At 35.0% G+C, this 25,897-nt stretch overlaps 1 protein-coding gene across 3 annotated transcripts in view; it reads right to left on the reverse strand.

The window, feature by feature from the left end:
* Positions 1-24,459, reverse strand: part of UBR2 (ubiquitin protein ligase E3 component n-recognin 2) — a 99,639-nt gene extending 75,180 nt beyond the window's left edge. The window contains exons 1-3 of one of the 3 annotated variants that reach the window (XM_015600427.2): positions 23,982-24,459; positions 16,018-16,274; positions 1,709-1,787 (exon numbers count right to left, since the gene is read on the reverse strand). In XM_015600427.2, coding sequence (XP_015455913.1) covers positions 1,709-1,787; positions 16,018-16,274; positions 23,982-24,059 — 414 coding nt within the window. In that variant the 5' untranslated portion in view covers positions 24,060-24,459. The remainder of the gene's footprint in view (positions 1-1,708; positions 1,788-16,017; positions 16,275-23,981) is intronic. The other 2 variants (XM_006926549.3, XM_006926550.3) reach the window with 2 other exon arrangements.
* Positions 24,460-25,897: the final 1,438 nt, after the last annotated feature.

The raw sequence follows: 25,897 nt of genomic DNA on the forward strand, positions 1-25,897 counted from the left end.
TAAATAAGCCTTATTAAGCTAATTTAAGTGATTTCAAAATAAAATAAGCTACTTTGTAGTGAACTAGTAAACTATGAATAATTTAAAGAGGTAAAGTAAGTCCACCTACATGACTTCCTTAATTAGGAAAATCACGAGGGTTTCGAGCTGGGTTTTGACTAAATTGGTATAGTGTTGGCATCTATGCTATCAGTTTACAATGCTATAATGTAATACGCCAGATTTAAGAGTTATAAAGACTCCTATAGCCGCTGTCTCCTAGAAGAGTCTAATAGTGTGCTTCACTTGCATCAAAATGACCAACAAAAACTATAGAAATAGTTTATTTTTCCTTTCTAACACTCCATAAATAGTATTTCTTGAAAAAGAAGGAAGTTCAGGAAATACTAAAGTGGACTGCCTCATCGTAAAAAACTTTTCACCACCTACGATTCAAAAATTATTCATATTTCCTTAAGATATGGAAATGATTCAAGGAATCTGGCAAGACAGATCTATTATTTAATAACTGGTAGACTGGAAATCCTGCTTTTTAAATAACACTGTAAGAGAGAGTTTAGAAATGGGTATTAGATGCAAATTTTAGATGAGCTCTATTATATTCTGCCTAAAGAAAGTACTTGTGTGTTATGTATCACAAATAATTAATGTAAACCTACATATGACAGTTATTCCCAGGAGTGCAAAGATATATGTCAAAAAACGGGCAAGCAGGCACTTGGAAAATAACCTTACCCTACAGCTCTTATACTGCTTCTCATTACCAAAGATAGGCAGAACAGCTTAAAGGAAACTGGAATTTTCCTACTGACTTATGTAAATAAAGAGAACACAAAAATACAAATTCAATTTTGTAGCTGTTTTTAGTTCATCATTATTAATATTTGGGTACTGTGAATAAAAACAAACAGGAGGAAAAGTCCTGAACCAACAGGGCTCCTGAAGTAATAAGACTGCGATATTCCTTCCCTACCATTTTATTTGAGATTAGGGTGAAAAAAGTTCTAGCTACTAATAATTCCCTAAATTTTGAGTATTCATAGCTCTGCTTTCAATTTCTAGTAGAAGAATTAAGACAGGTTTAGCAATAATCTGCCTTTGTTTGTATCCCTGACTTAAAAGCAAACATACGTGATTTTTGGAAAATTACTGACTGCATTATAGCAGTAAAAAATAAAACTGGTGAGTCTTACATTCTGGAATTGGGCCCTCTTCTACATTGTACTAGATACCTCTTTACTATTAAGAAATCACAAATCTTTTGTAGAAGGTGACCAATAGATATAACATTTCTACATTTCTTAGATGTATAATTCTGTCAATTTTCCTTACTCCTTGCCTCACACAATCTCCTTTCGGAACCTCCCTCTCCCACTTTTAACTCTCACCTTTATCTTCTGATTTTTGATAACCCTCTTAATAAACCTAGAATTATGAAGATAACATTAAACAATAGCAAAACAAACTAGTTGAAAACCAATATGGAGGAGCTGATATCTGTGTTGTCTTTCTTAAATCATGTGTTCCAAGAAGTCTGGATTCCTAATTCATTTCTATACTGCCATCGTATGTTTAATGATGTTTAAATAACACATTTCTTAATTCATTCTTCCCTGTTTGAGTTAAATCTTGGAATTTTAAAAAGGCAGAAAAGGTATCTAGTATAAAATTTGATACTAGGTATGGTTATTATCTGGACATTACTAACCCTATATCGATGGTCTTTGTGAATACTTCCCAAAAAGCACTCCATGCATAAAACACAAGTTGGATCAACTGCACAGTCTCTGTAAAGTTAAAGAAAAAAAATGAGAGTGTCATTAACTGTATATTTTACAACATAATACTTCAATTTGGAATCCATCCTAATACTGAAGTGTCTTGGTGTTAAAAGAAAGGAAATATTATCCCCAAAGATCTGCCAGATCGCTGATTAATGAAGTCAGCTGAGGAACTTGCTTCTCATACTGGATGTGTACTAGGCAGTCTTTGAAGGCACATATTACCAGAATGGTAATCTTCCCCAAACATTTTATATTAAAAGACACAGATGTTTATGTTATAGATTAAAAATTTTATGACTTAAGATATATTTTGAGATTTCAAATAACTTTCTCCAAACAGGTGTTTAAGTCCAAGGGTTTTCAAAGTAGTATGTATATGCCTAACTAGGATGCAAGAAAATACTAGAACTTATATTTCTATTTAAGCTGATTTACAAGGGAAATTAAACATTCTAAGTGTCCAATATACGGACTGACAGGGGTCTCCTCACTTGACTGGATGTCTGATGGTCACACAACACCCATAGTCCTAAGATATCCTGATGGGAGAGTCGTAGTTCCACGAGGTGGATGGGTTGACGGTGGTGTACTCAGTCATTTCAAATGCTTTATCATACTGCCAGTTAGACAGATACATTTATAGATCATACCTCAAATAGTAAAATCTCCATAATTTCATGAAATGAGATGGGGAATTATGAAAATCTTACATTTCCCTTATTCTCATTTCTGTATCCTCATAGGCTACAACTCTAATGTGCTTACTGTGTGCCCTTTTATTTGTGTATGTTCTTGCAAAATATTTTTGAGTGCACATATTTTAATGTATGCAAATGTGTTATATGTTGCATTTTACTTAATTTTTCACTTCTATAACATGATCTATTAATTTTGTATATTCACTTTGTACATCTGATTTGCTGATTGGTTCTAATCACTACATAGTATGCTGTGGCATGTAGTAGCCAAAACATTTTCTTTTCACTCTCCTGCGCTGGATACCTGGATTATCTCCGGTGCCTTTCTAGCACAAATGATGCTGCAAGAAATGTCCCTATAAATGTTCTCTTATGATCTGTTTGATCCATAAGATTTGATCCACAAGACTTTCTTTGACATATAAACCCAAGAGCAGAACTGCTAAGTCGTGTACATGTAAAGTTCTTATTCTGAGTGCCATGCTACTGTCTAGAACGGCTACACATCTCCCATAAGCGTGTTGAGGGTTTTTATAGCCCTGAATCTTCATCAGCACTTAGTTTTATCTGGTTTTCTACTATCTGCCAGCCTAACATACATTAAATGATATCTTACTGTTTTAACTTGCATTTCCCTGATTGTTATATTGTTCAAGCAACTCTTTTTATGCTCATTGCTTTGGGGGCTTCCTTTTTTATAAACAGCCTGTTTATATCCTTTGCCTATTTTTTCTGCTGGGATTGCTTTTTTTTATCTTGCTTATTTACTGTAAATCTAGTATAATCTAGTCTGGAGAATATTAATCACTTGGTAATATTAAACATTTGCAAATAGTCTCCCATTTGTCACTTGTGTACAAATTTCGCCCATGGGGTCCTTTGTTAAGTAGAACTCCTTATTTTGATGCAATTTACACACACACACACACTTGTAATAATGACGATTTTATCTCTTTTTTTATAATATTTATACTTTTTATTTATTTTTCTTCCCTTATTCTATTGACAAAGATCTCCGGGAATATTTTAAACAGTAGCAGTAATAGTAGGAATCCTTGTCTTGCTTTCGATATTAAACATATCAAAAGTTCTCCATTAAATATTACGTTCACTGTAGGTTTACTAATAAAGTGCTCTTCTAGAAAAAAACCAAGGATTTATCTTGCCTTTGTAATGGGTGCATCTGCCAGGTACCTAAACCCACTGTTCAATCTCAATAAAACAGAAGCAGCCAAGTATCATGTCCTTCTTGATATGAAGAATTAAGAAGTTACAGTGATTGTCACTTCCCCACCATATAACAGAATCTAATTAAGCCTAACTACCTGTTTAGAAGAAATATAGGTAATAAAGAAACATGTTAAACAAGACCATAGGGACATAATCAGTCAAATATTGAATATAGAAAATTCCATAGGATGAATGACCTGATTTTTTTAAGAAACATAAATGAAAAAAAGAAAAGAGGGAGAGGAGCTAATACAGATTAAGAGAAAAAGATGAGAAAAAACAGCCAAATAAAATACATAAATTTTGAATCCACATTTATGAGTCAATCAGGACAATTTTAACTCTGGCTAGATATTAGAAAATATTAAGGAATTGATTTTTTAGGACGTTAATGGTTGTAGAGAAAAAAAGCTATATAATGAGTCCTGATAAAAAGGCAAGCTGTCTGGAATTTGCTTCAAAATAATTTGGCAGGTTGGGGAAAAAAATGAGTGTGTGTGCGTGCATGCACATGCGTGGAGGCGTAGATTAAAAAGTTGCCATATGTTGGTAATTGCTGAAGCTGAGCAATGAGGACATGTCAGGTCTATTATACCATTACCCTACTTTTATTATGTTTGAAAATGTCCGTAATAAAGTTTCTAAAAATTCAATTTGACAAATATTCAATAAAGTACCCTTACATATACTTTGTTTGCTAAGAATTTATATCATAAACGATTAATGAAATTTATAAAATGCTTTTCTGAATCAAAAACATATTTTCCTTTTCTCAACTATTAAATTAGTGAATTACATTAATAACTGGTTAAAGACGAACTATCTTTGGACTCCTGAACTAAACTCCATTTGATCATGATGTATCACTCTTTCAGTACATTCTTGGATTCAGAAAGCTAATATACTATTTAGGATCTTTTCATCTACCTTAATAAGAGAAATAGCTTTATAATGTCTCCTCTTGAATTTATGAGGGTTTGAAATTAATACTATACTAGCTGCATAAAGATGCAGTTTTCACTCTTTTCATTTTCTGTAGCAAATTGTGTTAAGAAAGGAATGAACTGTTCTTCGAACTTTGGCACATTTCATTTGGATAGCTATCCAGGTATGGGATTTTGGGGAGAGAAGAGCTTTGTTTTTTGTACTGTATTCAAAGTTGCCTGTCATTTTTCTATAAATATATCTTCTTCATCTAAGTTATCAAATTTTTTTAGCATTTAGTTGTTCATAATTCTCATATTTCAGAAGTTGCCAAACCTTGGTTCATGGCGTCTTTAGTGTCTCAATAGTTTTTTGGGGGTACCCCTAGACTAAAATAAATGATTAATAGTTCTGTTTCTCAAATAGTTAGGCTCAAACAATTTAATACCTGTTAGGCACTGCACAATTGCTCCACTTTCAGAATTAGATTGTACACTGCCACCCTCATTTCCTATTCCACAAGGTACAGGTTTCCCCTGCTATCCAAAAGGAGAATGTTCCTATGAGACCTTTCATAAGCTGAAATGGCATAAAGCAAAGAAGCAAATATCATTAATTGATATGGAAAACATTTCTTTAGTGTCTCCAGATCCCCAAAATAACCTACCGAATCATATCAAATAACACAAAACCTAAAATAACACTAATTATAGTAAAAGCAGTGCCACCATTGCTGCTTAGGGTGCATGCTGCCTCTGCTAAACAAAACGCTGAACACTATTTTCACTTTTCGCCTTTTTAATAAAAGCAAAAATCCTCTCTGAATTTCTTTCAGTTAGAGAAAACAAACAGTTATACAGATCTTTCATAAAAGCAAAGTGGCATAATGCAAACTTTTGAAAAGCGAGGGATGCCTGTATCTGCTTTTTAATTACAGCAATGCAGAGGACCAGCTTTTGCAAGATGTGACATCATTAAAAGGCATGCAGTGAGTGTACTTCTCAATTTTCATTTTTCATTTTGTGTATCTGCATCTTCTCTTTTTTTCAGTCATGCCAGAAAATTGGCTTAATAATTTGCAAGAATCAATATTTCAACCTTTTATTTTTGTTTCATTTTCTAACCATTTCATTTCCTTCTTTTTCCTTCGAGTATTCTCCACTGTTCTTTTTCTAAATTTCTTGAAGTGGTGTTTACTTTATTTTTTTTCATCTTTGAAGTAATTTTACTTACAGAGAAGTTGCAAAAGCTACAGCAGAGTTCCTTGATACCTTTACCTAATGTACAAGGAAATTAACATTGGCACATCATTAACTAGAGATCTTATTGAAAGGTCATCAGTTTTCCCATTGAGGTCCCTTTTCCTCTTCCAAGATCCAATACAAGATCCTACGTTACAGCAGATGTCCTGTTTCCTTGGACTCCTCCAATTTGCGCCAGTTCTTTAGTTTTTTTTTCTTTACTTTCATGACCACACCCTTTTGAAGAGTATTGGTCAGTTATTTTGCAGATGTCCCACAATATGGGTTTGTTTGAGGTTTTCATGATTAGATTGAGTTATGCATTTCTGGTAAGAATACCACAGAAGTGATGCTGAGTGCTTCTCAGGACATCATGACAGGATGCATATGAGGTTAATTTGATATGTCTAACTACTAGTGACATTAACTTGGCTCACTTTGTTAAAAAGATATCTGCCAGATTTCTTTGCTGTAAAGTTGCTACTGTTCTTTTTGTAATTAAATATTCTTAGGGAGATACTTTGTGACTATGCAAATATCCTCTTATTTCTCCTCAAACTTTCTCCCACTAGTTGTTGCATTTATCAATGGATCTTGCCTACAATTATTACTGTTATTTGCTTAATGGTTTTTTACTTCCCTTATTCCTTTATTAATTAGAACTCCTCAGTATAGGATAGGAAAGCTACTGAAAATATCCCTTCTCCCCCATTTGTTTAGTTATTCAAATATCTGGTTATATCAGTATGAACTCATGGATAATTTAGTCTATGGGTTATAATTTAATACCACAACTAATTATTTTATTGCTCAAATTGTTTCGGCTGTGCCACTGGGAACTCTTTTAGGTTGGCTTCTGTGTCCTTTCAACATGCCCTCACCTTTTTGAGCACTTTACCTTCTTGTGTTGCTAGAAAAAAAACCCACCAACCTAGAATTCTATATCTGAAAAACTACCCTTCAAAAGTAAAAGAGACAAACAAAAAATCAACAAAAAGTAAAGGCAAACAAGTAAAGACAAACAACAAAAGTAAGGATAAAGAAAAAATTTCTTAGTGGATTTTGATTAGTTGTAAATACTATATATTGCAAATTCTAGGGCAATCACTGGAGGAAATAAGTATAACATACGTTATGAAAGGAGTGGCTATATTAAAATCTGATAAAATAGACCTCGAGACAAGGAATGTTACCAGAATTAATAAAGAACACTGACATTTCATAATGATTAAAGGGTCAATACATCAGGTAGTGACAGAAAGTATAAATTTCTATGTATAGCTATTAAAATAGCTTATAGATACATGAAACATAAACTGATAGATCTAAAGAAATAAACAAATCTACAATCACATTAGAAGATTTTAATACCCCTTTCAATAATTGATAAAATTAGTCATAAAAGTCAGTAAGTATATAGAAGATCTGAATGGCACTACCAACCACTTTGCCCTAATTTACACTCAGAGAGTATTATATCTAACAACTGCAGAATATACTTTTTCAAGTTTACATGGAATGTTTAAGACTGACCATATTGCTGAATTATAAAACAAGTCTCAATAAATTTCAAAACTGAAACCTTACAGAAATCAGCTACAACATGATATCTAGGAAAGCCCCAAATAATCGGAAATTAAACAATGTAAATAATCTACAGATTAAAGAAATATAAACATATTAAATCTAAAATAAGTAGAATACCAATAAGAGCATAAATCAATAAAACGGATAAAAGAGAAAATTAACAAAGCCAAAAATTGATTCTTTGAAAAGATTAATAAATCTGATTAAAGAGAGAAGACACGAATTACTAGTATCAGAAATGAAAGAAAGTGGGGACATCACCAGATACCAACAAACATCAATAGCACACGACAATATTATATACAATTTTATGTCAATAAACCTGACATTATACAATGAAATATATTTTTTGGAAAAATACAATAAACCAAAATTGATACAAGATGAAATAACATTCTGAATAACTCTAATAAGTACCAAAGAAATTTAATTTGTCATCAATCTTCCTCCAAAGAAAACACTAGGCCATGATGGTTTGTTTTACTGGCAAGTTTTCACAAACATTTAAGTAACAAATCATACCAAATTGACACAAAGTTTTCAGAAAATACAAGAAAAGAGAATACTTCTCAATTCATTTCATCAGGTCGGCATAACTCTGTATACCAAAACCGGACAAAGAAATTTAAAGAAAATGACAGACTGATATATTTCATGGAGTATAGGCACAAAAATCCTTAACACTGCATTAGCAAATTGAATCCAGAAATATATAAAAGTTATAATACATCATAATCAAGTGGAGTTTATCTCAGTAATGAAAAACTTGAAACTCAGTAATAAAAATTAATCAATGCAATCACTAATGGAATAAAAAAGGAAAACTATGATAATCTCAATAGATGTAATAAAAGCACATGACAACATTCAATAGTTATTTATAAAAACAAACAAAAAAAAACCCACAAAAAATATCACCAAACCAGGAATAGAAGGGAACTTCTTCAATGAGATAAAGGGTATGCATGAGAAAACTATACCTAACATCATACCTAACAGTGAAAGACTGAATGCCTTCCCCCTAAAATTGGGAACAAAGCAAGGATATCCCACTTTCACCAGTGCAATAAGGCACAAAAAAGAAATAAAAGGCAAAAAGATTGGAAAAGGCAAAGTAAAACTGTTTCCATTCAGAGAAGACATGATTATGTAAAAATTCTGAGGAAGAAAAAACAAAACAAAAACTACTCTAAGAATCACTATCTAACTTTAGCAAGGTCACAGGACAGACACAGTTTAATATCAGAAACCAATTATATTTCTTTATACTCACAGAAAAATGGAAACTAAAACTAAGAAACTAAAAATAATACCATCATAAAATGCTTACAAATAAATATACAAAAGGTGTGCACAACTTCTACATTAAAAACTACATGACACTGCTAAAAGAGATTTAAGAAGATGACCTCAGTAAATGGTGAGAAATGTTTACGGATTAGAAAACTCCATATTGTTAAAATGTCGATTCTCCCCTATAGATTCAATGCAATCCTAATCATAATCTCAACAGTCTTAAAAATAAAAACTGACAAGCTGATACTAAAGTTATAAATTATAAAAATGCGAAAGACATGAAATAGACAAAAAATTTTTTTTAAAGAAACGAAAATGGAAGATTTACACTAATCAATTCAAGGCTTACTATAAGGCTACAGTAATCTAGACAATGTGGTTATTGGCATAAGAATAGGCATATCAATGAATGGAATAGATTGAGTGTTCTGAAATAGACCCACACTTACACAGTAAAGGGGTTTTTGATAAAGTACTAAAGCAATTTAAGGGGAAAAGGATCAATGGTGCTGGAACTAGATATCCACATGTAATAAAGGAAGATCAACCCCCTACTTCAAGCCATAAAAAAAAATTAGTTTGAGATGGATCACAAACACAGACGTAATATCTAAAATTTCAGAGTTTGTAGTTGAAAACAAAGAGAATAGCTTTGCCACCTAGAAGAAGGAGGCATTTCTTAAACACAGGAAACAATATCACAAAATAAAAAAAACTGATAAATTAAAAACTTCTGTCATCAAAAGATACCATAGAGGCAAGCCACAGACTGGGAGAAAATATTTACAAAAATGTCTAATAAAGTACTTTTATCCAGAATATAGAAAGAACTCCACAACCCAATAGTAAGGCAAATAATTCAATAATAATAAAAAAAAAAGACAAAAGAACAAAATCTTCAGAAGTTAGATGATGAGCAATGAGCACATGTAAAATTGTACCAAGATCATTAGTCGTCAGGGAAAATTAAAACCATAATGATACCACTACACAGAATGGCTAAAATTAAAAAGACTGACAATATCAAATATTGGTAGGGCTCTGGAGCAAGTGAAACTTTCTTACATTACTGGAGGGAATGAAAAACCATTCTGGAATAAGTTTTGGCAGTTTCTTATAAAGTTCAACATATACCTGCCCTTTGACCCAGTTATTCCACTCCTAGAGATTTATCTATGAAAAATTAAACATGTCTACAAAAAGACTTGTTTACAAATGCTCATAGCCAGCAACTAATGTATCAGCTAAGAGTGTTCACTGTATTAGATTACAGTCTAGAAAGGCATATCTTAATGGTGTCTTAATATTCCTAAAATGTGTCACAAAAAGCTGAAGATTTTTAACAGTATGAGATTTATGTCATTTGGTATAGTAAACATAAAGTATGACTAAGTACATAATAATAATGTTGCACTTAAAATGTTTGCAAAAGCTGATATGATTTATGAAATAAATTACCATTTTTCTTTCCTTTAAATTTTTAAAATTTCCACTAAAAAAAAAAGAGAATAGTTGCTCAAACAAAAGGTCATAGAAGCTATACTCATAATAGCCTCAAACTGGAAACAACCCAAATGTCTAGCAGAGGGACAAAGGATTATGGGTAACTACAGTACATTCATGCAATGCACTACTACACAGCAATAAAACCTGGACCAATTTCTGACAATAGTACCATTCTGAATAAATCTGACAAAGACATGCTGAGTAAAAGAATCAGGCACAAAGGAGTATGATTTTATTTTTATTAAGTTCTAGAACAGGCAAAACTAATCTAAGGAGAAAATATCAGAATTGTGGTTATGTAAGGGCTGAAGCTTTAACAGGGAAATTTCTACTCAGATGGAAATGTTCTATATATTGACAGAATGTGAGCTACACGAGGTTAGCTATTGTTAAAAAAATACAACTAAGATTTGTGCCTTTCAAAATACGTAAATTTTCTCTTTAAAAAACTCAAATATGTACCAATAGGAAAATTTTAGTAATATAAATCTGTTTCTTTACATGAAAGAATTACCATGTAGTAATCTATTCATAGTTCTACTATTTCCTAACGTCTAAAGGCATAAATGTAAAGTTCGTATTGTACCCCATGTACTTCTATGTTCGATTCTGAACCAAACAAAAAGAACTTCCTTTATTTATGTAATCATAAATAAAAATTATCACAAACCTCCAAACCAACACAAGACTCCTTCTAGATAACTACAGGAATCCAAACTAGATTATCTTGGAGATATCAACTGCCCACTTACTGTCATTTTCTCAGGTCAGAGAAAGTATGGTAGACGAGGGACATTCCAATACTTTGAAGGTCACAGTGACAACACAGTGACACAGCACTCAGATTTTACTTCTAGGTATTTACCTTGAAAAATACTGAGACATGTAAAAATAGATGCATACAAATATGTATGTGTTCTTTGTAGCACAGTTTGCTACTGGAAAAAAAAACCCTAGATATTCCCCATTTCTGATTACATAGGGCAATCAAATAAATTATGGTCTGTCCTTGCTACGGAAACACAGCAGTTAAAACAATGATGTAGATTTATATATACTGACAGGGAACTATCTCCAAGATAAATTGTGAAATAAAAAAAAGCCACAATTACAATATATACTGTAAAATTTCATTCATGTATCATAGTTACAGTTAGAAGTGGCTAATATTTTAAAAACTAAAACAGTATTGATTTCAATCTCTGGACTATTCATGTCAAAAAGAAATAGTCTTAAAGAGATCAAGTCTTCAAATTTTTTCAAAAGCAAGAAACTGAAGACACAGTTCTTTTCACTGGAAATAAATGGGTTTTCCACAATAGAGCTTTTTTACTTCTGGACAGAAAAGGAGTAAAACTATCTCTACCACTCTCTGCTTGAGATGGCTCAGTAACTTACCTGAAGACTAAGTATTTGGTTTAAAAAATCTTACATATCCAGAATGGGAAAAAATTCCTGTATATAACTATGAGTAACATCCTAGAAAGTAGATGGCTTATAATAAACATGATACTGCCACTAGAACAAGTATGGAAATGTGCAACAAACATGAATAGTCAAGCTATTTAAAGTAGAAACAGCAAAACAACATCTTTACAACGGTCCTCTGTATTTTGAACAATGTAACAGACATTCGCTCAACAAATACTTGCTGAGCACCTAATATTTATATAATGAAGGAAACAGTAATGAAGGAGAAGAGAGTTCAAGCCAAGGCCACAATTCTGAGTCACCATAAAGTCTTTTTCTCCAGCCCAAATATACTTTTTATTTAACATTCTTTGCATGTACTTGGTACAGAAGACAACAGTGCAACGCAACTCGATTTTCTAGTTAGGAATCAGAGTGCTAGCGTGTAGTAGTTCCCAGAATTCCAAGTTTCAGGGACCAAAATAAGGACCAGAAAAGTGCTGCAAATTTTTTTTTCTAAAAAATTTAAAAAAAAAATTACTTGATTCATTGCCTTCATTTTATATACCAATATTTTAACAACAAAGAATATCTCTCCAAATTTAGGAATGAAATGAATTTAACTGCAAAAAAAACCTCAGTACATTTTTCCTACTTTTACCCTCATTTTACTGAGTATGAGTAAAAAAGTCATGAGACCAATATTTGAGAATCAAAGAAAGGTGAAATGAAAAGATGAACTTTAAAATCAGAGAGCCCTGGTTTCAATTTTTATGACTGCAGGTAAGTCATTTAACCACTCGAACCCATCTCCTCAAAAGTTTATAGAAGAATTAAACAAGATTATATATAAAGCACTTAGCATTAAATGTGGTGCCCAGAAGGTGCTCAACAAACATAAGTGACTTCCAATTCTGGTTATGACAAAATAACTGGTACTGAACTATGCTCCCACTGTCTACAAGCACAAAACTAGGTGGATACACGAGGCAACTATTTCCAGGCATTGAACAGGTAGCACTAGGCTTCAATAACTAAGAGAAGGAAAATTCATGAGGTGAGTTCCATGATGGCCCTGCCTCTCACTGAGGGCATGAATCCTCACCTGTGGCACAGTGAGCTAGAGTCTAAGCAGAGTGGAAGGTCTTGCTGAACTGAGAGTAGATCAGAGATTGGGGCAGGCAAAATGGCTGGAAGCTGTGGGTCGGGGAACCAGAAAAGTGGAATGTGTACAGGATAGGAGGGGTCAGGAAGGGGCAGAAGTCTAGGTGGGGGTCATTAGTAAATGAGTTCTTGGCTGAATGTTGGGCTGCACATACACAGGGCAACACTCTCCAAGTTTACTGGAGAGTGGATGAGAGTGCCACAGAGATACTTGAAGTCTAGCAAGCATTGCTAGAGGACTTTGGAATTCTGGTCAAGGCAGACATCCAGCTGAGATACCAGAAAGGCCAATACCTGGATTAAGGACCAACTGTCCTAAAGTAAGACTTATTTTATATCGGCCCTAACAAGGGGTGGTGGGAAGACCACCATGGCCCAGCATGGGGTGTAGAGCCCAAATGGGGTAAGGAGGGCAACTATGCAGAGCTGGGTGGCAGTGACAGCAGTAGCAAGAGAATGGCTGCACACAGGAAAATGATTAAATAAGCAAATATTTTTAGGATGATAATCAGGTTCCTCAGAAAAGGGCGTTACAAATATGCAAAGGGAGAAAACGAGAATCTTGTGGTGTTGGACTAAAACTAGAGAGATCATTGTAAATGCATGGTTTTTAATCACTCTTTCAATATGTATCCACAGACAGATACAGACTACAGATCCACTCAGAGAGCCTGGATTTAGTGACATACCAACAGCAACAAGCACACCTAGTAACTTATTTCTAAACAAGAATCTCCACTAAAAAGGAAGCAGGCCCCTTGAAGAAATGGTTGGTTTTAGGGTTGGAAAAAAAGCCCAAGATGTGCCTGAAACATCGTGTCAGAAAGAAAAAACAAGTTCTCAAAGAATGATAGGGGCATTAAAAAGAACAAAGACAACAGCTTAAAGGAGCTCCCAGTGGTCAAATCTAGAACAATCTGAGCACAAGAATAATGGGACTCTATGAATACATACTGAAATAAATAAATGAAAACTGAACACTTGATAAGAAAAAGGCTATTTAATAGTCTCAAATTATTCCCAACAAAACTGATTATGGAGGGGAAAAGAGTAACTTTACAGTGCACAAGTCTTGCAGCAACCCCTTAATTAAGTGATCTAAGTTAACATCGCTTATCGAACAAATCAAAATCATATGCTCTTTGATAGAGAACAGGTGATTTTTGTGATATTCCTGTGAAAGACGCAACCTGACTCTAATCATGAAGTTTATCAGACAAACCCAAATTGACATTTACAAAGTAACTGCCCTGTAATCTTCAAGTGTCAAGATCATGAAAATCAAAGAAAAACTGAGGGAACTCAAATGAAAATTAAAAGATATGCCATTTAAATGTATGCTTTGGAACTGGTTCCTTTACTGGAACAACTGAAGCTAAGTTTTCCCACCTGTAAACTATAAGGTTAAACTAGCTCTGGTGCACCAAACGTCAATTAAGAACTCAATTAAGAGGTTTTTGTAAAGATCGACAAAAAACTAGATCTGGCAGTCTTTCTATACATAAAAATATCTTTATTAGTATTCTAACCATGCTGATAAAGACTATCAGACACCCAGAGGCCTTCACCAAAATTAAGCTTATTAAAGTCTTACATGAAAAAGTCTTATGGAAGAAAATGTTATGCAATGCCTCTATTAATAGTACATCAACACAATCTAGCTATATTAGCTGATATAAACATGGCAAGATTTTGTTAGAGAAAGGAAAATTTAGCCCAGTATATATAATGTATTTCCTTTGGTATGTATGTTTGCATATATGTACATTTAAGATAATTATATACACAGGCTTGCACATGCATAGATAAGTCCAGAAGGAAACATAAGAAGATGTTAATAATGATTAGTTCTGAGACGAATAGAAGGTTATAAAGGAGACAGGCACCTTCCTTTTTATCTTCTACCCTTGGATACTCAATTTGCAACATTAAAAAAAGTCATCATCCTCGTAGCAACAAGTACATAGAGCACCCAGATCATGGTTTCTAACTACCATTCTTAACTAAAAGGAAACTCCCTGCAGAATTGAGCGTAACCTAACCTAGGCATGTAGCCACCAGATAACTTAGCATAGATTAACCTTTGTTTAGAGTTTATAATTTTGCCTTGATTAACCTGTAACCCCACATTCCAAAAGTATAAGGTTTGTATAATGCTATCTTGTAATTTGCTGAAAGTTTCACAGAAAGACCAAGACTTAATCAGATGTTCATTCATATCTAGGCAATCCTTGACGTTGATGAATGCCAGAACTTTTTCAGGAACAAGCCCAGGATGGTTTTCAGGACCGGGGGTGGGGTGGGGGTGGGGGTGAACCAGGTAAAACTGCCTGAGACCAGATGGAGCAGATGAAGGACCTTCCAGTGACCTCCTCATGAACTTTCTTCATTATAATACTAAAATCTCCACCCAGGGACAGAGCTTTTCCACTATTTTTGAACACACAGTATATATATATATCCACATTTCCTGACTGTACCTGTGCTGGAAATGTCCTCACCTATACATGCAATGACAAAGTCTACCTTGATGTATATGCATAATTACCCCTAATAAAGATGGATGAGATGTTTTGTTCAGAGACAAAGTGCTCTGAGAATGATTCCCGATGTGTCCTCTCCTGCTGACTCGCAAGAAAGTTCCTTCTCATAAAATCATCTTGGGAGTCGTCTTTTGGTTGGCAACTCCTGAGCATTAGGACCTGGTTTGGTCTAGTAACGTGATTCTACATATAGGTCAGAGTGAGTACAAAGTGAGCTGTGGACATCTTGAGCCAGAAGGTAAAGCAGCACTCAAGAACTAACAAAGGCATGCGAAAAAGACAAAGAAGCTAGTGTGATGGGGCTCCCACAGGCCAAATTTGGGATCATTTAAACATCAAAAAGATTCACTGTCACTGAAAAATTATCGAGAAAACCAAGGAAGTGATTATTACAAGAGCAAGGTAGCACTTAATTATGGAGTAGGAGGAAAGCGCACAGTGGGTTTTTGGAATGCTGGTGATGTTCTAGCTCTTGACCTGGAAAATAATTACATAATTGTTTCATAATTATTTATTGCACTGTACCTATTTGCTGCATACTTATATTTCACTTTTAAAATAAAAATGTAAGGTTTCAGAAAAAAATATCAAGTAAAAACAAGAGCCTTTTAGAAAGAAAATTATAATATTTTACCTGCAAGAATATGTGGGTTCTCCTACTTTAAAAACACGACCACAAAGATGAGAAGGTTTGTTTGCTTGTTCAAGTTTTGGAAATCCAAATGCAGGATCTTCACCACAAAGGTACCATTCCATTGGTCCCAACAAAACATGCTGTGCCAGCATGTCTTCCTCCTGTAAAGGGTTGGGACCCCTGCAGTAGATTTTGGGTACATAGTAGGCTAAATGCTGGTACACTTCTCTAGTGAGGTCAGTTGCTTGCAGCCATTTCTATAACAACAACAAAAAATTAGTTTTAAACAATGTCAATAAACTGCTAATTTGAATAAACCTGTTTTCTTTTAGGTACCAAAATAATGATGAGTCTTATAATTTTGTTGACAACACTCATCAGTGTATGTCTTCTTTCCAAAAAGAGTAAAATTTACAACTTCATTAAAATCCAAAATATTTTAGAATTCTACTTAAAGTAAAATTAGCCCCTTTCCTGGACTCTAAAAGCAACATTCTATAGGCAGTATAGGAGAATGACCACAAATCATTATATAAGACACTAGCGATTAAGCCCATCTGACTTCCTTTCTAGTGCTTTGTTCAAATATTTTCAATTTATTAAATTATTTTCAAATATAATTGTCACACAATATTATATTAGGGTCAGGTGTACAACATAGTAATTAGGCATTTACATAACCTTTAGAAGTGATCATCCCGATATTCTGACTGCAATTTAGATTCTCTAGTCAGTTTGCTGATAGGAGAGCACACAGTGAATATAAACAGGCAATACATTAAGTTATATTTCTGATTAATATATGAGATGATAATACCACATTCTTGTGGACTGAATGTCAGTCCACAAGAGGCTTTGTTCCATCAATTATGCCTTCTTTTCCTGATCAACCTGTGAGCCCTTTCCTCTTTGCTCTCCCTGCTGAAAACCAAAAACAGCCACTTTTCTCTGTCCACAACTCCTTATGTCCAATTACTTGTGACAATGATACTTAGGTATCTAACAGATAATGCGGTATTGCGATTTATAAGAAATAGGTATTTGGTCTTCTTCTCATTCTTGGCACAGAGTTCCTAAAACTCTTGAAATTTCCTAAGTGATAAGTGAGATAAAGGTGAAAGGAGTCTTTTGTTATTCATAACAAGTCCCCTTAGGGAGCTGGTTGCCAGGGGAACCAACCATGAGATTAGAAGATGGGAACTCACAGTCTCCACCCCTAACCTCAGGAAAGGGGAGAAGGGTTGGAGGCTAAGTTAATGGGCCAATGATTTAATCAATCACGCCTATGTAACAAAGCCTCCATTAAAAACCCCTAAATGTCAGGGTTGGTGAACACACAGAGGTGCTGGCACAGGGCATAGAAGGTCCACACTTCTTCCTACATATCTTGTTCTATGCATCTCTTCCATCTGGCTGTTCCTGAGTTGTATCATTTGTTTTCCCTGAGTTCCGTGAGCCATTCTAGCAAATTATTGAACCCAAATAAAGGGTCATGAAAACCTCCGATTTGTAGCCAAGTCAGACAAAAGTTGCGGGTAACTTGAGGACCCACTACTTGTGATTGGCATATGAAGTCGGGAAGGGAGGTAGTCTTGTGAGGCTGAGCCCTTAATCTGTGGTATCTGATGCTAACTCTAGGTTTATAGTGTCAGAACTGAATTGAACTGTAGGACACCCAGTTGGTGTCTGCAGGGAATAAGAGTTGGTTGGTGTGGGGACCCTCCGCCCCCAATACACACATTTGGTAGCCAGAGTACTGATGTGAATGTAGAGAGAAACAGAAGAAAGTTTTTTTTCCCTCCTCTCAAGACACCAACTCAATATGCCCAAGACTGAACTAATTAATGATCTACCCACCAAAAAAAAACCCTATTTTCTTCATTTCCCTATTTCAGATACCAGCATCTATCCAGGTAGCCAAACCAGAAAAACTTGAAAAGATTCCTTCTTCCTCAACCCAACATCCAATTAAGTTTTGTCCATTAGGCTCCTTAAATGTTTACTGAATCTATTCATTTCTTTCTCTCCATCTCCAGAGTCATTATCTCTACCACCTTAGTCCAAACCCCCCATTTCTATCTTTCACCAAATTTAGTGCAACAATGTCTTAAACTGGTGATCCCCACTAGTCTTACTCCTCTACAGTCCATTTTCTAACCTCACTACCAGAGTGATTCTTGCAAAATGACAATTTGATCACATCATTCAGCTTCCTCCGTACTGAGGATGAAGTTGACTCCCCTGACATGGTGTACAAGGTCCTTTGCCTTGTATCATACTCTCCTGTCTCCTCCTCCTGACCTGTATTGGCTCCTCTCTCTCTCTGCTATTTTCTACTCATTCTTCAGATCTCAGTTTATGTTTCACTTTCTCTAAGATGTCTTGTCAGGCCATTCTTCATCCCCATCTCTGGTTTCCATATCCCCCAAATATAAAACAGAACCTGGCCCCAGTGGTCATTCAGTAAAATCTGTTAACTGAATGACTATAAATATGTTTACACTACTTAGTGTCACATAACACTGACACTGCAGAAAGATCCTCCATATGGTTTTAATGAAAGCAGAGATAAAGCAGACCCGGACCTGTAGTCTTTAAAAACTAAACCGAATAAGCCCCAGGTAAAGCATCTTTCAAACCATCTCCTTTCTTTTCCCTACTTCCTTAATCTTAAATCTTTTTCCTGTATTCTGTCATTTACCCCTGCTTTCCCTGCCAATTCTGTCTATATGTTTGTCTTCCATACTACTTTATGTAATTACAACTCATTTGGCTCTAAACCAATTAAAATTTTTTAAATCAGAAAACGTGAAATGACTCATTTCTACAAAAACAAAGTTAACTGAACTGCTAATTTGTATGTCCAGTGTTTATCTATGGATTACAACCTAAGCTCCAAATGACACCCTCGTTAAAAAAAAGAGTTTATGTTCAAGCGATGTCTAACACCATAACAGTAAAAGATTTTCATTTTAACTATTACTTGTACCATCTTCAGCCCACTTCCTTCATTGTAAAAATTACATACAGATTTAAAGAGTTCATGAGGTGGTATATGTTAACTTTCTAGTCAATTTATCAATTCAGAGAACTTTTAATAAAAATGTAAAAATCTTGTTCCTAAGGGATCAAAAAGAGTGAAAAAGTGTTCACCCGTAAAGTGAAACTATTTTTTTTCAAATGTTACTTTGTTGTGTTCGCTTTATGCAAGTAGAAAGAGACTAAACTACTCTTAAAACAACAGACAATCCCACAGGTTTAAAGATTCTCTCCTCCTTCTGAGCAGTGGTTCTCAGTCAGTCAGTCAGTCAATCAATCAATCAATCAATCTCACTCTCTCTCACACATACAGAGTTCAATAATTATAAAACGACAAGAAAAATAGTAGTCAACAGTAAAAGGCAGAGTCATTAACCAACAACAAACTAGAATCTAATTCTCTGAACTAAAAACCACTTTTTTGGTCACATTCATAGGTAAATATTCAGTTTTTCACCCACTTGTCAGCAGACCCTATTTCAAATATGAATGAAGATAGTCAAATTATTCTAAGCAATTCACTGCTTATGAATGAAAAGTTAAGCACTGAGATTCAGAGAATTCACCTTGATCCTAGAAAGTTATGCTTCAGGTAATTTTAATTTACAACACATTTAAAGGTTTTATTTTAAAAACAATTTTTGTTTTTCTTATATGTTTATGTTCTCATTTCTCTTAAAAGTCACTTCTGCACAATTTTAATCCAAGAGAAATAAAAAGTGATGCTTTCTAAAATAAATTATGTTATTTTGTAGCTCCAACAACACTGAAGGTTAAATCTGTTCACAGATTTCTTAAAAATTCAGAAACAAATATCAAATTTGTTTTTCTTTGATATTTGTTTTTCTATTGATATTTGAAAAAACAAATATTTTCTTTCTTTCTGGTTAAGAAAGAAAATTAGCCACCTTACATAAAATATATTATTAGTAAAACACTTTATTTTAAATAACATTGCATATTAAAAATTATTAACAAGATATAAAAATATGGTTCAAGAAAGGCAGGCATATGCTCCAAATGCAAAACCATCTAACAGATTTGGGATCTATTATATGCACCTTAATGCCATTAAATTTAAAAAATATATAAAGTACCTTTACATGAGAATTCTATACCAGAGAGACTGATGAATTAGTGACTAGCAACAACACAGTTTAAAAGAAGAAAAAAGCTGTGAGAGAAAGTGAGCAGGAGGAAAAACGTTCTGGCTACCTTTCAGAATAATAGCTCACATATTTCTCAAAAGAATAAATCTACAGCTTTTTACATTAGTTCTCACTAATGTAAGCTAACTATGTAAGTGTTCAACATGAAAAATTAAGATTTCTAATTTCGTTACATGTTAATTTGTCCTTATTTCAGACACTTGTGGCTGTCACACCAATGTGCACAACAGAGTAATGAGCACAATCTTATTAAAAGGCTTCGATAGGGAAGTAAAGAAACTGTCAACTCATTCCACTAAAGTAAACATATTATGACAATGTTTCCAGAAGCTTTCTTGTTTTTGAATGCTAAATTTAAGCCTTGAGATAGAGAGCAACTAAACACAAAAAGAAAGAATCCCTAGAGGGTAGCCTTTTATTACAGTATCTATTTTTCTATACCTGATTAAAATTCTATCCTTTAACCACATTTGACTTTGCTTTCAAACAAGGATAACCGACATATAAGTTAATTGTAAAACAACAATCATTGGTGCTGAAATGGAGTTTTCCAGACTATGTTATTAAGAAAAATTTAAACAAATCATGAGTTCTAGAAATGAAGTAAAAGCATTCCTAAATTAAAACAGAATCTCAATAATAAAAGAGAAAAAAAAAAACTAATTTAAAAACAGGCAAAAAACAGGAATTTAAATTTCCAGAGAAGATATACAAACAGCCAGTAAGCTCATGAAAAGATGTTCAAAAGAAAAAAGAAAAAGAAAAGATGTTCAGTTCAACACTATGAGTCATGAGGGAAATACAAATCAAAGCTACAATAAGATACCACTTCACGGCCAACAGAATGGCTATAATCAAAAAGACAACAAGTTCTGACAAGGATGTGGAGAAATCCACTGGAACCCTCATATCCTGCTGGTCGGAATGTAAAACGATGCAGCCACTTTGGAAAACAATTTAGGGGTTCCTCAAAACATTAAGCGCAGAATTACCATATAAGCCAGAAATTCCACTCGTGGGTATAGGAATAAGAGAAATAAAAACATGTCCCCACAAAAAAATTGTATGCAATGTCCATAGCATCCAAACAACCCAAATGTCTATCTACTGATGAATAAATAAAATATGGTATATGCATACAATGGAATATCATCTGGCAATAAAAACGAAGTAGTGATACATGCTATAACATGGATGAATCTTGAAAATATTATCTTAAGTGAAAGAAGCCAGACACAAAAAATAACGTATTGTAAGATTCCATTTATATGAAATTTCCAGAATTGGAAAATCTAGGGAGATAAATGTTCTAAAACTGATTGTGGTGATGGTTGTACAACTCTGTGAATATAGTAAAAACTACTGAACTGAATTATATGTTTGAATTATACATAAAACTGTGAAAAATTTTAAAGCAAAAAATAACCAATAGACATAAAACTACACAAAACTTCTATAATATGTATTTCTTTTATAATTAGGAAAAAACAATACATGTACTTTTTAAATCATAACGATCCACTGGAACATATTATAATCAAATCCATGGAATATGAAACGTATAGCCTCGTGAAGTGCTGGGAAAGCCATAGTTGTGGAATCAACTGGAACCAAGAAAGGTGGGCCACTTTAATATCTTAAAGTTATTGAGAGAGTGCTTACATACTTTTATTTGTGAGACATACTAGTTAAAAGTCCTAGAGAAGCTGTGTGTAAACAAAGTATGGGAAAGATGACACTAGTGCTTATTAAGTAATTAGCTTTCTTTACCTGTTTACTCTCTAAAATTTAGTTCTAACCTGAGAAAAATTTATAATTCATTTTAATTTGTGATAAAAAGCTGGACTGGAAACTAAGCTGAAAGAACAGTTTTCGGCGTTATGCTGTTTTGACTAAAAACAGACAATACACTCCACACAAAGTAAAGCCAGGTTACATAGCTGGAAGAATCTCGTATTTTAATATTAGTTTGCATCTTCTTTAAGAAATTTTTTTGGTCTTCAGATTAAACATTTTTTTCACCTTACTGTTCAGAAAACCATTTAAAAGTAAACAGAACAAAAGTAAAATGTAGCTCAGATTGTAATCTTCACAAATTCAAATTAAGTCCAAGTTAATAAATTTTGATCGCATTTCCTCCCCCCTCCCCCCCGGCGACCACCCCGCATCACCTTGAGAATTTCACTGCACAAGAGTTAGGAGCATTGGTCTCCAGCACCAGTTTTATAACTGGTTTCATCAGGAACCTCAACAAGTTGAAGCTCTAATCATTTGGTAGTTTGCACTTTTAGAAATGGGAAAATAGAGTACATAGCCTATATCACTTGGCCAACAGACAAAAAATTCAGTAGGAGTAAAAAACAAATTACTTTGAGGTAACAGATTAGATGTCAATATGGCTATTAAGAGTGACATGGATAGGGAACATCATGATTACTATTTTACTGTTTACTTATAACACTGCTTTCATTTTATTTTTCAAGTCTTTGGATAAATGAAGGCCGATGGGCACTGAAATCTTTGCAGTTGTAATATTAAGCAGAAAGTGAATGAAAACAGACCTAGACTAAACCAGTTGGTTTAAAAAAAAAAAAGCAGACTTATCATTCAACAATCTTTATTTCTTTAAACTTGTCACCTCTACTCCTGTCATTTATTCCACTGACTTAGTGTCATCAATTCACCCAAAGTAACTCCTCACTGACCAACAGTCCCACAGTGCTCCACTAAAATTCTGTTCATAACATTCGAATTGTTGACTTGTGTTCAAAGTTCACTTCCTTTCTAATAGCTTTTTAAATTGAAGGCCTTAGAGGTGGGGCCTAAGTTGTTTTGGTCCATTCATAATCATTCTGGACAATCTGTTCTAATAGTTGTTCCCTATCCCTGAAGAAAAATGCCATCTAGTTTATTAAAGTAATCATTTTACAACTCTGCTACTTACACAAGCACATTTCTATTACAGTTTCAGTACAATACTGAGTCCGAATGGTTAAAATTTGGGGCATAACTGCTCTCACTATGCTGTGACCAAACCTCACATTAACTTCTATTTGCTGAAAGCTGCTCTCCCAAAGTTACATAACATTTGTTCTCCATCCAACTAAACCCCAAGTTCTACAAAAATTATTTTTTTTTAATCTCCAGCCTCCACTACTACTTTCTCACATTCAGTCGAGACACCACTTTTGGCACATTCATCAACCAAACGAATGTAAAAACGCACTAGAAAGGGCAAAAAGGGAGAACAGTGTCGTTTGCATCCACTGGTGCTCAGGGCTGTCCCAAACCAAAGTAGGGACTCGGTTAAGGTAGCATGTTTCGGTGGAGGAGCCAATGCTCTGCTTATCTCAGAAAAAGGAATCAGAAGGATAAAGTAGGGTGATTATACCCGAAACACTAGGAAGCGTCTTTCCCTTCCCTACTACAAGATCTGACATAAATTGCAAAGGCCCTTGTGTTGGGGACTTAATGGGAGTGTGGGGAGAGGAAGAATAATGGAAAAGCAATTGGTCCTTCTGGGCAGAAAGGGAACGTAAAGGTGGCTGGTGCACAGAGCAGCTCTGGGAGCATTTTGAGGGTAAAGAGAGAAGGAAAGGGGGCAGGATCCGTGGTCTCCCGGAGTCGCTCCCCACCAGGGGAGGCAGAAGAGCCCGGCGCGGTGGTCACCCCAAGTCAGAGTCTTTAGGAGTCGGTTCCTCCCACGGGGCTCGGCCTGCGGCGGCCGCGCGTCCCCGCCCGGGTCCCGGCACTCACCCCCGCGGTCTCCTCAGCCGAACATGCCAGCAAACTCCGGTCGATGGCCGGCACCTCCGGCTCCAGCTCCGACGCCATCTTCCCTCCTCCTCCCCCCCAGCGCTGACGCCGCTACCGCCGCCCCAAGGGCCGCGGCTTCGCCACAGCCCCGGCGGTCGATATCGCCACCTCTGCCCCAGGCAGTCGGTCCCGAGTCGACCCCGCGGCGGCGGGTGGAGAAGACGGCAAGCAGCGTGAGGTCAGCCGGCCAGGAGGGACAGCGGCCTCCTGCACTGCCCCCTGGGCTCAGCGCCCGAGTCAAGTCACTGCCTCGTCCCTGCCCCGGGGAAGGACACAGAAAACCCCAGGACTGGCACTGTCGCTAGCTTCTACCGTGTCCCGCACCAGGAAAGGGGCAATAACACCCAGGGGAGGAAGCAAAGCTTTCTGGGAACTGTAGTCGTCCCGGGCACAGCCGGGAAGACGTTAAGCCCACGAAGCGGTTGTGGGAGTTGTAGTCCGTCTCCTGAGAAGGGACCCCCGCAAATGGCCGATCAACGGGCGGGGCTTTTCTGCACAGCTAGAATCACGAGAGGAGAATAATGGCAAGAAGCGCTCACCTGGGAAAAGGCGGAAGCGCAAGATATTGTGGGAATCGTAGTTTTATTCCCCCAACCCCGTTTGTTCATTTTTGTATCCCCAGATTCTAGAACGATGCCTGGCACGTGGTAGACACTCAGTACTTTTCAAAGCCTCGCAAATGGTAGGCACTCAAATACTTGTGGAATGAATGAATTACATTCTATTCCTATAGTTCTATAACGTTGTCATTTATTATCCCCTCTTTCTTCAGTAACCAAGGTGAACATTTTGAAGGTTTTAAAACATGTTTAAAGGTTATTTAAGAAAACATTTTCAAGCAATTTAGATGTGAGCGCTTATCAAAATTTATTACAAATCTTGCTGCAAAGGAAACTGATTCTACCAAGCCAATTTAAAGATTTACTCTTGATAGAGACGTTTCACAGAAATAGATAATCCTTAGATTAGATACAGAAGAAATTTGTTTGGTTGGAAAAATTAGGCTCCATTCAACTGACAGTTGGATGAGTGAGTTTCTTAGAACAAGTCTTCAATTCTCTTAGAATTTATCAGGAAATTGCTTGCATATTTTGTCAGGCATACCGATTTATTCTCTGAAGAAGATTGTGAATTACACTAGGCAAAATTAAAAAAAGAAAGAAAGAAAGAAAGAAAGAAAGAAAGAAAGAAAGAAAGAAAGAAAGAAAGAAAGAAAGAAAGAAAGAAAGAAAGAAAAATCCTGACCCAGTCCAGGTCTGAGACATGTTTTTGTTGTTATTGTTGTTAATGACACTATAATGTTAGTTTTTTTTTAAATTAAGTTTATTGGGGTAACATTGGTTAATACAATTATATAATTTTCAGGCGTACATTTAAGGGTTTTTTCAAGAAAATAAAAATTACCCATAATCTCGTAGTCTAAATAAATTCTTGTATCACTTTTAAAAATAAAAGTATTATATGTGTAATATTAGAAATTCAAACTCAACAGGATTACTTTTTAAATAGTAATCTTTTTAAAAAGTAATCTTACCCCAAGTCCCTTTCCCCAAAGAAAATCATTTTAAATCCTTTATTGTGATTCTATCAAGAAAAATGTATGGCTATATCTGCATAGATACCCAGAATGAGATAATCTTAAAATGTTTCTTTATGTTACTTTCTTCTTTGCCCAACTTTTTGCACTGATGCACTCCTTAGTCAGAGTCAACCTGTAGGAAAACTGGGATTGTTACAATTTATGAGCAAAGATAATGCCTCTCTAAGAGTCCTAACAGAATTAAAGCCAATAAAATAGATTATAAGGAAATTTTCTGCTCTTAAACATTATTATTTTCTTCTATTACTTTTGGATT

The sequence above is a fragment of the Pteropus alecto genome, unplaced genomic scaffold (genome assembly GCF_000325575.1).
Source record: "Pteropus alecto unplaced genomic scaffold, ASM32557v1 scaffold7, whole genome shotgun sequence".
Lineage (NCBI taxonomy): Eukaryota > Metazoa > Chordata > Mammalia > Chiroptera > Pteropodidae > Pteropus > Pteropus alecto.